The 16193-nt window shown below is 33.5% G+C and overlaps 1 protein-coding gene across 3 annotated transcripts in view; it reads left to right on the top strand.

Annotated features, from left to right (window-relative positions):
- The window catches only part of PPP3CA (protein phosphatase 3 catalytic subunit alpha), a 331868-nt gene that overhangs the window by 91435 nt on the left and 224240 nt on the right, over positions 1–16193 (top strand). The window contains exon 2 of one of the 3 annotated variants that reach the window (XM_054553399.2): positions 11321–11364. Coding sequence (XP_054409374.1) covers positions 11346–11364 — 19 coding nt within the window. The 5' untranslated portion in view covers positions 11321–11345. 3 annotated transcript variants of the gene reach the window in all.

Below are 16193 nucleotides of genomic sequence, written 5' to 3'. Positions count from 1 at the left end.
TTTCTAAACTTATATGTAAATTTCTGGTAATGCTTTGCAATGAGATCATTGATACTTTTGAAGAAAGTAAAGTTCTGTTTTTTTAAAGTGAAAATAATTATACTACATTAGTCATTTATAAAGGACAATGCTTATTTTTTTTCAGACTGATTTGCTGAAAAGAGTTACTAGGTGGTGTTTGCAAATGCTTTGGAAGAAATGCAGATGTTTGGAAAATGTCTTTTAAAAATCTGGAAGTTTAGTAAATATTATGCAGCAATAATGTTACATTATGGTAGACAGAATATCTTGCTGTAAATACTAAACAGTAAAGAAATTTATATTTTGGCTCCAGATTTAAGGATTTGAGTCTGGAGTGCTCAATGCTAGATATGTTGCCTTATTTTATGGTATTTTCTACAATACCATACTTTCAATACTGTGATTGAAAACTGACGATACTTCTGTTATAATTCTTGAAGGAGTTTACCTCTGGTATGCTGTAAGAGTCTCATCTCCACCATTTGTTTTAATCTTGGTCAAATGATATAGTTAGCCAGACCTCAGCTCCTTATTTCTGGGAGATATTAATGGTACCTACCTGATGCGGTTTTATGGAAATTAAGTAAAGCAATACATATAAAGTGTTTAGCTAGAGACTGCTATATAGTAAATGCCCAATAGAAGTTAGTGATAATGTTACCTTGCTTGTGGAAGATCTTGTCAAAAAATCATTTGTTCTTTTGCCATTGGCTTGTGCTTTCTCTGTGAAAATGATGCCTCTAACCCCTTTTCTTTTGTATCCTTTCTTTTAAGATCTCATTTATTCCCTGGGACAGTGGAAGTAGTTAAGTGATTTACTTTAGTGGAACTTCCTTCTAGCTTACTGCAGATAGAAGTAACCAGAAAGTAGGTGACAATGTTAATTAGAAAGATAAATTAATACCTTTTATGAGGATAATTTACCTGATGATAATGACTGAGAAATCATTGTGAGATTGTCAGAGGGCAGTTTATAGAATGAATTACTTTTGATGAACGAAGGTTGCTTTTTCAGGGGAAGAAGATAGTTTGGACTTACATTTTAGAGAGAGAGGGAAAGTTACAATGTGCTGCTGGCATTCATCGTTTAGTTAATAATTTGGCTCATCAGGGCTGAAACAGAGCTTGCCTTTTTTGATGAAGGATCATTTAATGTAAAGGCTTATTTAGATGACCTGTTGTCATTCTATAGAGATCTTGGGTATTTCCATATGGACTAGAATGGTGCTAGGAAGTAAAAGATTTTCTGGGAAATCAGATATGCTATTTTAAGTAATGATTTCATCAGGTCGTTTAAATTTTGTGCTAGACTTCCAATATTTTTGTTTGGTTTTGATTACCAAGTGTTCTGTAAGACCAGAAAGGAAGCCAGCATGTTAAGAAAGTTTTAAAGTTATTATATTTCTGATACCGCACGTATACAGACACACACATACAAACACACAATTTCTTTGCCATCTCTGAAAATCTAAGGTAAGATTTAAATTACAGACAGTATGAAATCCTGTGATGCCAAGATCTTTATTAGAATAGCAGTTTGCACCTTTCTTGTTGATATGGTTTGCCCCGTCTTCAGAAGCCTGTGCAGCTGAAGATGAGTCATTAAGAGAAGCTGGAATCAGTAAAACTGCATTTTACAATAATGCTTTCTAAACTGGTCACCTTGCTAAAATTGGCCGAGGCTGAAGACAGCAGTTTCTGCCTTGAAAGGAAGGAGTAATTACTATTAACATTGGTCAGGAACTTTCTTATGTTCGTGCCTTGACAGCTCTTAGCACTTTATTTAAACATATACTTTGGAAACAGGTTGTGTGGCTTGCACAGATTTTAGGGGCATGAAGCTGATAAAGTGGGAGCATATTCACAGTATACCAGTGTAAGAGAAGAGGGCATGTGGCAGAAGATTGACAACTTATTTTAATTTGCCAGTCCAGATCTTCTGTTCTGATGGAAAGTCAACATCCTTTAGGATGGTGTGTGTGTGTGTGTGTTTTAATCCAAGGAATCTAAAACAACTTTCAGAATTTGTAAATTTTCCTGAACATAATGATTTCAATGTAACACTATAAATAAATCTGGCATTATAATGATGTGCTTTATAATCCTGACCAGGTTACTTTTACATCATGCCAGAAACACATTTTTTAAGCTAGCACTTAGAAATATTACTTTTAGCTCCAGAAAATAAATTATCTAGTACAAAAAAGAACAAAGTTTTGACCTGTAAGGAAATGGTGCCCACTGTGGGGACTGGTCTGTGGAGTGGAGGGCAACTGAAGTTACTGAGATTTATCGATCTCCTTGATGATCGTGGTCCATATGGCATCCAGGCTCATTGTGGATGCTTGCTTGCTTGCTGAATGAATGAATGAATGATTGCCTTCCTGTCAACTGGAAAAGGAGGAAGAAAACCATGAAATTGAAAACAAACGTGTTTAGCAGTAAGATTCCTATCAGCTGGGTTCATGACCAGTTCTGACTAGTTACCAAATTGAATTTATCTCAAGGACACATGAGAGGAAACTGTTGGTATGTGGGGGGTGGCTGGAGAGGGATGATGATAGAGGAGGAAAGTACTTGTAGTGTGACTTTCCTCAGAGTCAAGAGAAGGAAGTGCTTGCAGCAATAAAAGTATTTAAATATAAACTGAAGAACACCTCTGGTTCTCGTTTTTGGTAGATGGGGAAACCCAGAGCAGAGCTGAAGAGGTGTCATCTGCTCTCCAGATGGAGTCAGCTGACAACTCAGAAGCAGAAACCAGGTCTTCTGACTCTGGGCAAATGTTAGATGCTCCCTTTAGTAGCAGGAAGACCTGGGTGGAAATCCTGATTTGGAGTGTGGTTTGTTGGGCTTCAACAGTTCACTTGTCTGGTTTCTCCTAAAAGACATTTAATTTCACAGATATTTAATTTCTTTTGGGAAAGGAAACTGGACTTCATTGTCAAGCTTGAGAGAAGAGCTAGGCTTACCATTTCTCCTTTCTTTCTGAGTTTTAGCAAAGGAAGTCTCACTGTGGCTCTTCAGGTAAAGAGATGAGGACCAGGAAATGAGTGGTGGTAAAGGAGTAGTTTAGCTCAGTAGTAGGTAAACAAGAAAGACAAAAAATTCAAAGGAATGAAAAATTCCTCAGGAAGATTATGGTTTTGTGTTAAAGTCACACATTTCTTATCAAAGCAGAGATCATTGATTAGCTAACTCTAATTTAGATAGTATTTACTGTTTCCACTTGGGAAGTTAGTGTCTAAAACATTGAGAGATTTGAGGGAACATGTAGGTTATCTTCTTGTCCAAGAAGAAGACTCAGGTGTGGACAGTGCAGCTGCCTCTTGTCCGGCCCTTCTCTTTCCTTTTGCTTGCTAGTGGTTCATTGGCTCATCAGAAAATTTGGGCAAGTTGACCTTGAGGGATCTAGACCATAGTTTCTTACCTCAGTGGTAATCCATTTGGATAGTTCCTTAAGAATCCTCTACAATGTTCACTTTCTTCATGATGTTTTCCTTAACTTCTGTATTCTATAGTTTTTTTGACCGTCAGTAAGTTTATGATAACTTAGTATTTATACTTCAGATTTAGTGTTCTTGATTAAAGTCGAGACTTTTTTGGTAACTGGTTTTGTATTGTTTTGGATGCTTTACTACTACTGGAATTGTGCTGTATTTTGAGAATCATTTATGTATGTATTTGTTTTTACAGCAAATAGTTTTTGGACACCTACTTATTTCAGGGATCTTTTTTATGTTTCCCTGCCTCTGGACAAGTAGGACATAATGTTAATAAATTTGTTTTGAACACAGTTTCATTTGCTAACATGGTTTTAAGAGAAATTATTTTTGGTCACGTTTTGGAAACAAAGATAATACCTTTAGAATTGTCCACATTGATGATAGAGAAACAAATGTAAAATGTTCCTGGGTATATCCTAAATACAAATAATGTGTATTCAGTAACTAATGTTGTTGGGCTAAAAATAAACAAATAGTATGTTTATGGTAAGCATGACACCTTTCACACAGCTGTTAACATTTTCTGTCATCTCTGTGTAATGTTCTGTATGTTTCATGGATGAAGAGGTACCTCATCCAACATAATAAAATTAAGTAGCACTTTATAGAGCATGCTACATGCCAGGCATTATTGTAAATATTTTACACATTGATTAATTTAATAATCAGAACAACACTATATGATAAATACTTTAAATATATTAATATATTAAACCATTAGTCTCTGATTTAAACACTTATAGGTGAGGTTAACACAGCCTATAAACAAATATTTGTGGACTTCAGAACAAACTGAAAGCAGGTTCTAAATGTCAAATAAAATGGCTTATAATATGTCCATTAGATCTGTCACTGAATGTGGAATTCTGAAAAAAAAAGTCTTATACATGTAGGTGGAGACCTCTATCTCCCTAATCCAGGGTGGAGGTAACTAACCAACCCATTTCTTTAATATGTTTTCCTTTTGGAACTTTAATATATCTTATCCTTATTAAACACCCCTTCACTAGAAGAAGACATCAAAACTAAAAGAATCAGGAGTAAACAATAACATGGAAGTATTTAACATGGAAAATTAACTTGGAGCTTAGTGTATGATTTGGAAACTCAGTCTCAGAAACGTTAAGTGACCCATCCAAGGTCATATAGCAGAGCTAGAATGAGTTCCATAATAAGAAATATTAAGAATCTAATCCCACCCCTTCCCTACTTGGGCAACCCTGGAGAAGTTAATCTTTCACAGCCTCAGTTTCTTCAAGCGTAAAACACATAGCAATGATAAAATTTACTTTACAGCATTAATGAGAGCGTTAAACAAAATAATATACTTGAAACTATCTCGTTCAGTGCTTTGCTTCATAGATGGGAAACAATAAATGCTTATTTTCTTTTGTCCTCACCATCTCTATTAGTCTATTGGTAACTGAATCTGCTACCTAGGAATACAACCCTAACATTACAGTGCTTCTCAGGGAACCAGAAAATCCTACTTGCAAACATTCCCAAAACATAAAGCTGTTTCATATTAGGTCTATTGACTCCTTCCATCATTAAAACTCTGCAATCATCATATCTCAGTTTAACTTCATCAGACTTCTTAATAGTCATTTAAATGGAAATTTCCATTGTAGATATGGTTTATTTGGTATCAGTGAGTGCTAATAGTAGTGAGCAGGCAGCCGTGCTAGCCAAATATTTGCCTTTGGAGTTGGCCAGTGATTTTGATTGCTTTAAAATACATGCAGTTACATTTCTAGCAGGTGGGTATTTACCATTTCTAGCAATGTTTATGTGCCATCACGTAATTAGCAACCTGTTGTAAATCATCCAGCCAGTGATGATTTGCCAGAATGAACAATAGCTGAGATTATGCATTGCTGACTTTGCTATTGTAACCCAAAAGACAACATCCTTTTTCCTGGTTGGTAGGAGTCTCTTCAGACATTAGATGATTTTTAAAAAGTTAACTCTATAGACTCTGACTCTATTCAGAGAGCAAATTAATATAGCATTTTTATTGTGCTAATAGCAAATCTCTATTAAGAATTCAAATATGTACCTTTGTTACATTTTGTAATATGTTTTCAATAAAAATCTTAATGTAAGAAGAGTGGTGAATAGAACATCAGCACCCCTGTTCAGGGACAGAAGAGAATATAAATTGTTAGGGATACTGGTAATCCACCAATTACTTTAACTATCCAATGACCATAGCATAGGCAAAAGAGAGAGGAAAATGATTTAAAATTATTCATTATCATATTTAAAAAATGGAGGAGGAAGAGAAAGGTGAGAACAGTAAAGAAGATTTGATGCTTATTTAATGCCTTCCTTGTGAAAAAGTAACATTAACACAGAACCAACAGTGATTATGGTAACAAAACAAAGTAACAAGCTAAACATGCTTATATTTTAGTACACTTTTGAACAAAGTATTTAAATGTGGCACTACAGAGAAGTGTAAGATATAAAAACAAGAGGCAGTAAATGTATCTTCAATTACTTAATTTTTAAAAATTTCACTTTTACCTTCAGATGATTAACATTAAAATAATAGACTACTTTTATAGTTGCAGAATTTACTTACTTTTGGTTGACAATAAGATGTTAGAATTGTTTTTATTAATTTTAAAATAAAATTATTAAGAATATGATAAAATATTAGAGAGGAGGGTCTGTATCTTAGTTTGATTTCTATCTCTGTTGTCACCCTTCTAGTGCACATCTTTGTATATCATAAGTGCTAGTGAACAATTTATGTTAAACTGAAAAATGTAAAAACTGAAAACGGGAAACTGTAATTTTCACTTGCAAGTAGCGCATGTAAATAACATGGAGACATTACGTTGTTTCCTTTTTAAAAAGCTAACGACAACAGTAGAGTACCTCTTTCTTACTGGTGAAATAAGAAATTAGGAAGTTTTTTTGTAAGAGATGTTTTAGTGGATAGGCTTCTGAATATGGATTTGCGGTGAATTAGGGCAGAGTAATTCCCAGAGAGGAGAAACAAAATTGGAAGTCACAAGGGATAGGCTTTCTCATTTCAGTGATTTTTAAATCTGTAACATTTGAAGTTTTCTGTTTCCTCAAAGAAAAAAATAAGAGGAACTTTGTCCTGTATAACTTTACATCTTGTCCTGGTACTCGTGCTTCTTATGTTTATTGTATTGTCACGATAAGGCATCCTTCATTCACATACTACTCATTTCCTGTTAATTACATACATACGAGGTCCTGTCTTATGCATGGTGGAAAATAAAAAGATTAATTGGACACGGCGTTTACTTTCAAGAATGTAGTAGTTTAGGGGGAGAATCAAGCTAAGGTCATTAAATGTTGGTTGAGTGGCTGAATTAAGCAATTTATAGACAATCATAGTGACTATAGGAGCAAAATTTTTCAAAGGGCAAGACACAAGATTTAACATTTAGAGCAGTGAGGGAAGAGTCAATTAATACTGCCTTATGGTATTAAATTTACTGACTGAATTTGATCAGAGTCCATTTAGATAATGTTCTCTCTTTGATCATGTCTGTATGAATGATATCAGTGAACACCTTCCCAGTATTGAAATGATGTGTGGGTATAGTTTTTGTTTTATTTACAAATTATTTAATTTTTATTCTTAGAGATATTGTCAGGAACTATTAGCATTAGGTAATATGATTACCATTTTAGAGCCTGAAAAAAGTGATAGAGCAATCACAAATCAATGACTCTTGCTTTTAAAAAAAATTTTAAATGCAATGTAAACCATTTAAACAGTACATAAACTGGGTCCACACCTGTGACCAGCAAATAAACTATACACATTCTATAACTAGCAGAATATTTCCATTAAAATGAACTTATGAATTATATCTGATAATTCTTTTATTATTCATCAAGTGCTTAATATATATTAGCTTCTTTTGCTGAATGCAGAGATCATTAGTGGACCCAGCTATATCCTCCCAGTATTAGTACTTCAGGCAGATACATAAACCAATACATTTAGTACAGTTTTCTAAATTGTAACTGGAAGGACAAACTCTACTGGGACTTTGTGAGGATTAAGTCATACTGACTTGGCCTCTTTGGATATATGTCTTGAAGGATAGGATGATTTTGCTTTTGATTTTACCTGACATGAGTATAATAATAGCTGTAAAATGCCTTATTACTATAGAATTTAAGTCTAATGATTATGAATTGGAGGTGGGAGGGGCAAAGAGAGTGTACAGAGTTCAAGTGACTTCCTGTATTGTATAATGTTATTGGTTATACTTTTTGCCATATCCCCACAGAGAAAACTGGAATCGATTTCTACTTTTCTAAGGAGCATCGTAAAAGAGAGGTGCTGCCTCTTCCCCTCTTTCCTTCATATATCCACACATTTCTGAGACTAACTCATCATTCATTAAGCCTAGAATAATGTGAGTGTGGGGTAGAGGATGGAGTAAGCTCTTATTTAAGTCATGACATTATCATAATCTATCAAAATATGTTAATTTAGTCAGATAATCTGTAAACACAAAATTTTCAGTCTACAGAGAAAATCAGATAATGTTTAGTAAATATTTATTGAACAAATGAGGATGTTGGGATTCTTTAATAATTGGCCCAAGTGATGGAGATGAATGTTTTTATTTAGCTTTTATTTAGTACGATGAAATTAAAATAGATTTTATGTATCACAAATAGAATGTAACCCTTGAAGTTGCTTGGTATATGTATTCCAAATGTTGGAAGAGTTCAAGAAAGAAGGTGACTCTTAGTTTCAGTAATATCATTGTCTTTCTTTAATCTTTGATTAATTTTCTGAACTTAACTAGCTATGCAAAGAGCAGATGGTGGAACGGTACCAAGTTAACATTCACAATCTGCTTCTCACATGTATAATTTGTAAGAATGTATGCTAAAAAATAATATATAATAGCAGGGATGTTCTGTTTTGTGGTGGTTGATCAGGGAAGCTGTGCCATTTAAGATAATTGTATTTAAACATGAATAACTTCGTTAAATAAACATAGCAAGAACACTTTTAATAAGCAATCTCAGTATGTTGTTTTGTCTTTTACTTGGTCTATGAAATGTTGTTGTTGTTTTTGGTGAAAACTTAGAATTTGCTCTTGGACCCTTTTCAGCTTAATCAGAGTTGGTTTCACAGTTCCTTAGAGAGGTGTCCCTGTTTATTAGGCTTCTCAATGAGTCGTTTTCTCTGCATCGGAAGCACATGCCTTAGCAAGCAGCAACCTTTTAGAATCAGCAGCTGGCTAACAGCCTTGCTTCTCCACTGTTTCACTTTACCCCAAATATTAAGTGTGGGCCTCTTGGTAAACTGAAACTGATATGAGAGCAACTGTCTATCAAATAAGAGAGACAGTTAAGAAGTACTTCCAAGCAGGCAAGAAGACAAGAGACAAAAGTAATTGAGCCTCTGAGCCAGACTGCAAATGTATAAAGAAGTTAATACTACCAATAATTTGCTTATACTTTCAAGTATCCATAAACCAGGGTTGTACCTGGACCTATATGTGATGAATATATGGGTCTTCAGAGGATCTGGAAAATAAAATTCCATGTAATATTTTTGTGTATAGATGCACATAGTTAAAAACCATTACCATGGAGTTATAAATGTGTGCAGAAGGGTTTTCTCCTAGACTCCTTCTTTCACCTGTTTCACAGTGGTATGCCTTAGTTTTGGTTTTTTTTTTCTACCAACTGAGGGGGAAAAATCAAATATAAATCAGAAGAAAAGATAAGACACAATGACGATGTTATTTTAATTGAGGGAATGCTTATATTCCTTTAGTAATTCTCTACTGTATTTACAACCCTACCAAAGTCTGCATTTAGTCATATGACAGACAAACCAACAAATAATTTATGTTTACATTAGTTCTTTCAAGTCTAAGGTGGGAAAATGTCATTGTGCTGGTAATATGGGGACAGTATGACATTTTGGCTAAGGACATGGACTTTAGAATCAGACTAGAGTTTGGATTCTGCTACACATTACTGATTGTCATTGTACATGTAGGCAGGCCCTTCAAACCTCGCTTTCTTTATCTGGAAATTGGAGATAATAGTATTTACTTCTTAGAACTGATTTTGTCTTAAAATCATAGTTTTAGTAATGGCACATGGGAATTGTGGGTATGTCCGTTTTCAGCAAGGTGTGACCTTTCTGAAACAAATCCTCTCTTGCAGGAGGATCTGGTCCTCAGTTTAAAACTTTGATGAAGAAGGAGGCAAGGTATTGGCTTATTTCTGTCCTGTGAGTCTCATTACCTCAACAGTCAATACCTTTGGTATCTACATGTGTTCTTGCTTATAGGTGGACATGAGATCCTGTTTTACTTTTTGCCTTCAGAAATGATGAAAGTTTCTTCCAGCTAGCTAAAGTCAGTGTACACTTCATCTCTGAACCTCTTGGGAAAGGAAAGAGCGTGTTAGAATGTACTTTTATTATATATTTATTATTGTAGTTGTAATTGGTTAGTGTACACCTTTAGTTCACCTGTCACTTGCATGTTGCTTTTAATCTCTACAAGTTTTTCGTTTTCTGTTATTCAGGAAAAGCACTAGAGCATCCCTGTTGTTAACAATTATAGGACATTTAATGAACAGTCTTTGATTCTAAAGAGAGAAACATCATTGTACTCTATTCTGAAGAACTAGTCATTGTTGGATCCAACTTAATTTTTGTCCTGTGTAATTTACACAGGTGTTTCCATTTATTGTTAGCAACTAAGAATACTGCGTGTCAGTCATGTTTTCACATAGTAGAAAAATCTTTTGTTGAGTTTTGTGATTAGCAAAACATAAGTAAAGATTTCTAAGGCCCTTCATTTGTAAGTACAATATAATGAAAGATATTTACTTCTTTGGGAAAACATAAAAATACGTATACATAAATATATTTCATTTTTTTCTAATAAATGAAACTTTAAGGGACTTTTTTCAGCTTTCCGCAGTTGTTTTCTTTCACTGTTCTACATTTGTCTTCATATGATGTAATTTTATGAGCCTATGAGAGCTAAGAATATCATTGCTATTTATTTTTAATGTTAATATTAATAAATACTAAAGAAATTAAAGATTTGTAACATGAAAATTTTCTTTGTGTCAAGTGGAAGTATTGGTTTTCTAATAAAATTGAAAACTTTATTCTCTTAACAGGACTTAAAGATACATTATTTGAAATAAAGAACAACCTTTCTTTTTTTCTTTCCTTTGTTAGTCATCATACCAAAATGATTGTTCGGGAAAAGAGCCCCTTGGTAATCACAGTTGAGATAGTTTATTTGTCTTTAAAATTTTTTATTTCCTTTTAATATACAGGTTAGCAATCTATTATATTTATCAAGAAGAATATACTTGCTTATTAACCCTATTAAAAATTTAATAGTTGGAAAAAAATTTAACCTCAGGGAAGAAAAAAATTGAGGCTAATGAATAGAATGGAAAAATTATTTTAAAGTCACTTCTAAGTAGCTAGTTATGTTAATTTAATATTTAGGGGGTAAAAGTTACAGTTTTAATCTATGAGATTCACCTAATTGGAATGAGTTTCAAAAGTATGTGGGAAAAATATGTATTTTGAATCACAAACTGCCAGTAAGTTAAGCAGAATGTCATCTGAGTTATAGACAAGAAGGCAGGAAGCCTGGATTTGTATGTAGCTGTTTCTTTGATAAGGACAGAGCTTCACATAAGTTTACCATCCTTTTTACGTAACATAGTAATACTCTATTACATATATTCTTATGGCAACATATGAAATACTCATTATTATGTCCTTTTTACAGATGTTGAAACTAAGGGTATGAGGATATGAAAGATACAGCCACAGGTACAGTATAAAACAGTAAGAAGTAGAGCTTGGATTAGTATTCAGGTCTGTCTGACTCTAAATCCTAGGCATTCTCATAACACCACACTGCGTGACCTTGACCCAGACCTTGACCTAGGTGCTTAACTTATTTAAGTGACAGTTCTTAATCTATAGGAAAAGGCTTAGATTAATTTATATCAGAAATCTCATTGGCTCTCAAATTCCAAAAACTCAGTTATTCTTGTGTTTAAAACTGAACTACGAAGCACTCATTTAATGTTTATTAAATAACATTGAATAAACTATTACCATCATACCTTATACAGCATTTCAGAAGTACAATCTGTAGACATCCAAAATCTAATGTTAAATGGCTAGCACTGAGAAAAGTAAAGAAACAGTAATTTGCTATATAATTTAGGAAAAATTCACTAGAAAATTAGTTTGCTATTTTGTATTATGTTGTAAATGTATTGAGGGAACTGTCTTCAAAATATGAAATAATATAAAATATTAAGCTTAATTTGTTTTAAGTAGTTTAGTTTTGTCATATTAAAACATGATATAATACATCATAGTGCTAAACAGAGATTGATAATATAATGTTGTTGGTTTCTGTCTTACATTAAGAATAAAGCAAAGCAATGTAAATATTTTAAAAATCATTTTATAGAAGATAAAGCTGAAAGCTAATGTTGGCTGCAAGTTCTCTGCCATGTACTTAAAACCCAGTAATAACTGAAATGTCAGGAAATTGAAATATTAATATTTTACCCTCACAAAATATTAACTCCTTATGTTCAATACTTTTTTTTGATGTTTAACTTTGGTATTTCAAGGAAGAATGAATGTACTAAAAAACATACACACATACACACGTCTTTCCTTTTGCAATGGGTGAAAATTTCTAGCAATCTTGTTCCAAGGTAATCTATTGTATTTTTTAATGGATGCTTTAATATAAGGATAAATAATACCAAAGGCATTATTTTAAAAATATTTTATATTTTATGACATAAAATAAAAGTTTATAGCTAAGTTTCTTTTATTTTTGCTAATGCTATATTAAGGTGGATAAAGTGTCTGTAAAAGGGGGCCTGGAATCATCTGTGTAGTAGTGCCTACATTTAGAAAAGCATTTTAAAATCCCCAAAAGCAGTAATTTGTTTTTTAAAGTGTTGTTTAACACTTAAGATTCTCTGACAGATTATTTTAAGATAATTCAGTTCAGATTTGAATTTCAGAGTAGCTACTAATGACAGAAGAAATAAACTGAATTTCATTAATTACAAGTCTGATACTTTAATCAGTGTGTAGGCTGCAGAGTCTTAGTACCTTTGGGAAAAAAGGACATATTAGTAATCTGAAATGCAAAACGGTAATCCAGCACATATTTTTGTTTTATCAACAGTATTGATTGAATTGATTTTATAGCTAAAGATGAAACCCCTTCCCCAGAGCAGTTGAATTTATAGTGGAATTTGATATGATGTTTACTATTAGTAAAAGTGATGACATATAAATATATATGTTTAAATATTTTAGAGATGAGAATGTATCTTTTATTTTGTGATGTAGCTGACTTTCTCCGAAGAATAGTGGTTTCCTTTTAATTCAAAAATTGCCATTTATTGCAGAGCATTTATGTATTGCATGCATTAAAAGAATCATCTTTAATTCTAACAAGAAAACTACAAGGAAGGAATTCTAATCTAGAAATTTAATGCATATTTGGGTCTGTCTGGCTCTAAAACTCAAGTTCTTTTTACATCATACTGCTGTCAGGTGACTTCTTCCACATTCCAAATTGCAAATAGTCATAGGATGTTAGAGACAGAAGGAACGAAGTATTGGTCATGTAGTAAAACTTTTTGGAAGGGCCAAAAGAGGTTTATGGACTTGCCAGCAACGAACAGATAGTGGCCAGAATAGAATTTTTGTCTTCTAATTACTAGTATTTGCTGTTTCCAAGCTCCTTTCCGTTACCATTCAGGAGCAGTTAATTAAACACCTACTCTCTTAGGACATTGTTTATATTATTCAACTCTCTCTCTCTCTCTCTCATATATATGTGTGTGTATACACACATATATAGAGTTTTTGAAAGTGTGTGTGTGTATGTGTATATATATATATATATAAATATAGGTTTCTTGTCCCTCTTCAGGCAGTGCATAGTGAAGTGGCATATATATAGTAGCACTCAATAAATATCGATTAGTTTACTGCTACTGTTTTGTTATTGTGTTCTTCAGTATTGCTATTTTGCTCTTTTAGCCCTCTGACAACTGTAAGCAACTTTCTATATTAAAATTCTTTTGTTGAAATACCTACTTTGATATCTAGTTTCCTGATTATACCTTAATACATACAAAATAAATCACAAACTGAATGAAAAAAATATGTATAGGGAAAACATAATAAGCTGCATCACTTAAATTTTGTAAATTCTTTGCTCATGGTAAATATAGAAATGATACTCATACTGTGCTTAGTGCAAAATGCAGAATAGTATAATGGGACATAGGAAGGTTTGGTGGGGAAAAACCTTCTGTGATGGCAAACAAGTAGACATATATTAAGATGACAAGGAGGCCTGTAATCCCAGCACTTTGGGAGGCTGAGGTGGAAGGATCACCTGAGGCCAGGAGTTCGAGACCAGCCTGGCCAACACAGTGAAATGCCATCTCTACCAAAAATACAAAAATTAGCTGGGTGTGGTGGTAAACACCTGTCATCCCAGCTACTCTGGAGGCTGAGGCAGAAGAATCGCTTGAACTCGGGAGGCGAAGGTTCCAGTGAGCCGAGATTGCACCACTACACTCCAGCCTGGGTGACAGCGAGACTCCATCTCAAAAAAAAAAAAAAAAAAAGAAAAAGAAAGAAAAAAGAAAAAAAGATGACAAGGAAGACATTACCACATCTCTGTTAGGCGTTAAAAAGACTTTATGTTGAGGGAGTATACTCTTCTACTCAGTGAGTTCATATGATTTGCATTTGAATGCAAACTAATTATATTTGCTCTAAAGAAAGTACATATGTTGTACTTACTGTATATACTTTGTTTTTCTCATAAGGTTGATGAAGTTTTCTCATTCTGTTATTTTGTGGGGTAGCTAGAAGACGAAGGGTTATAGGAAAAGCCTGCAAATTCAAGGTTAAGTCAATTGACTCAGAATGAGTTTTTTTCACCTTTGCTGCATTAGCACTACTCTTCAATTAAGTCTATTGTAAATCACAAATAACAAAACTCTTTAACTTTATATATATATAGAAGGAGACTTGTGAATGTATATCATATATATGCATATATACACATACACAGATATATATATATGTATGTTCACACTGTGTGTGTGTAAAACTATGTCTATACCAATTTAATTCACAGTTGTTTTATACTCAGAGTAATATATGGAGGTTATTTTCTTGTTTATATAAAGAAAGACTAAAATAAATACTTTAACCTATATAACTTGTAACTTGTTTCTACTTAAGATTTGATTACATATAGCTTGTAACTTGTTACTAATTAAGATTTGATTATCATTTGACTAGAAAATAGATGTCAGTGATTTTGGATGTACATTTGGTCTCCTTTGCAAAAGTGGCCTAAAGTTTTGTTTTCAAATCACTTTGGATTGCCATAGTTCTTCATATGACTTCACTGGTTAAAGATGATCTGAATAAATAAGTAGCATCTCATTGGCCTCTTCCTCTCTTAAAACATACCAGTGCTGTATTCTAGTGTGTGGATTGTAGTTGATATCTCACTCTATATGGGCATTTCTTTGTATCAGGTAATAATACTGCCATCAACACACATTCATTTAGTCCCTACTACATGCACCTTTTGCTAGAAGTAAAGAAAATATTTCATAAAACATGTAGATACTTTATTTAAGGAGTTTATGCTCTAATTGGGAAAGATAGAAGCCTGTGTAGGATGATGTGATTGGGAAGATTATCATGGAAGATTTCACGGATGACGTATACCTTGTGAAGACTAGTAGAATTTAACTGTGTAGAAACGAGGAGGCAGAGATAGGTGGAGAGACAACATGAGCAACTGGGTTGGGAAAGAAATGAGTGACAATGGGTTAATAGGAAGGAGAAGGGAATTGAAAGCCAGGGTAGTGTATGGAATTGATGAATGATAATATAATTTCCAAAATTACTTCTTTAATGGGTGTTCTGAGGGGAGGAAGGGTCCCTTGTTCAAATAAGTGTGGAATATGCTAGGTTAAAGATAAACAGATTACTGCACCTCAAGACTTCAGAAATTTTAGTATGTTAATATACACAGTGAGAATCCAAGAAGGGACAGTAACAAGCAGAGTATCTCATACCTGATGGGCCATCTGTATTTTTGGTGGTGGGGTGAAGGACAAAATATATGTTGATAAATATTGTTATAAAACATTCATGGAACCAATATAGGATTTAGAGGATCTATTTACCTATTGTTTTAGGAAGATAAATCTTCTAGAGATAAACTGGATACATAGAGAAGTAAAAGATAGTAGCTCTTGAAATCCTTCAGGGGAGAGCTGATGACAGTCCGGTCTAGGGTGATAACAATGACTTTGGAGGATAAAAGGTAAATTCAAGACCCTTTTCAAACAAACAAACGAAAAACCTGTAGGATTTTGTAGCAAATTGCAAAGTAGTGGTAAAAGCGTACGGTATATTGTGACCGAATTCAATTCTTATTTGTACTCTTTGGGATAAAAAGATGAGAAATCAGAAAGAAGCCCTCGATGTTCTGTTTGAGGAGATTACAAATATGTTGATGCTGCTAATAAGACTGAGCTTGGATACAGAGGAGCTGGTGCTCTTTGGGAGAA

This window comes from Pongo abelii, chromosome 3, assembly GCF_028885655.2.
Source record: "Pongo abelii isolate AG06213 chromosome 3, NHGRI_mPonAbe1-v2.0_pri, whole genome shotgun sequence".
Taxonomy (NCBI): domain Eukaryota; kingdom Metazoa; phylum Chordata; class Mammalia; order Primates; family Hominidae; genus Pongo; species Pongo abelii.
Note: the sequence above shows the minus strand (reverse complement) of the source record. Positions and strands in the feature narration are given on the sequence as shown.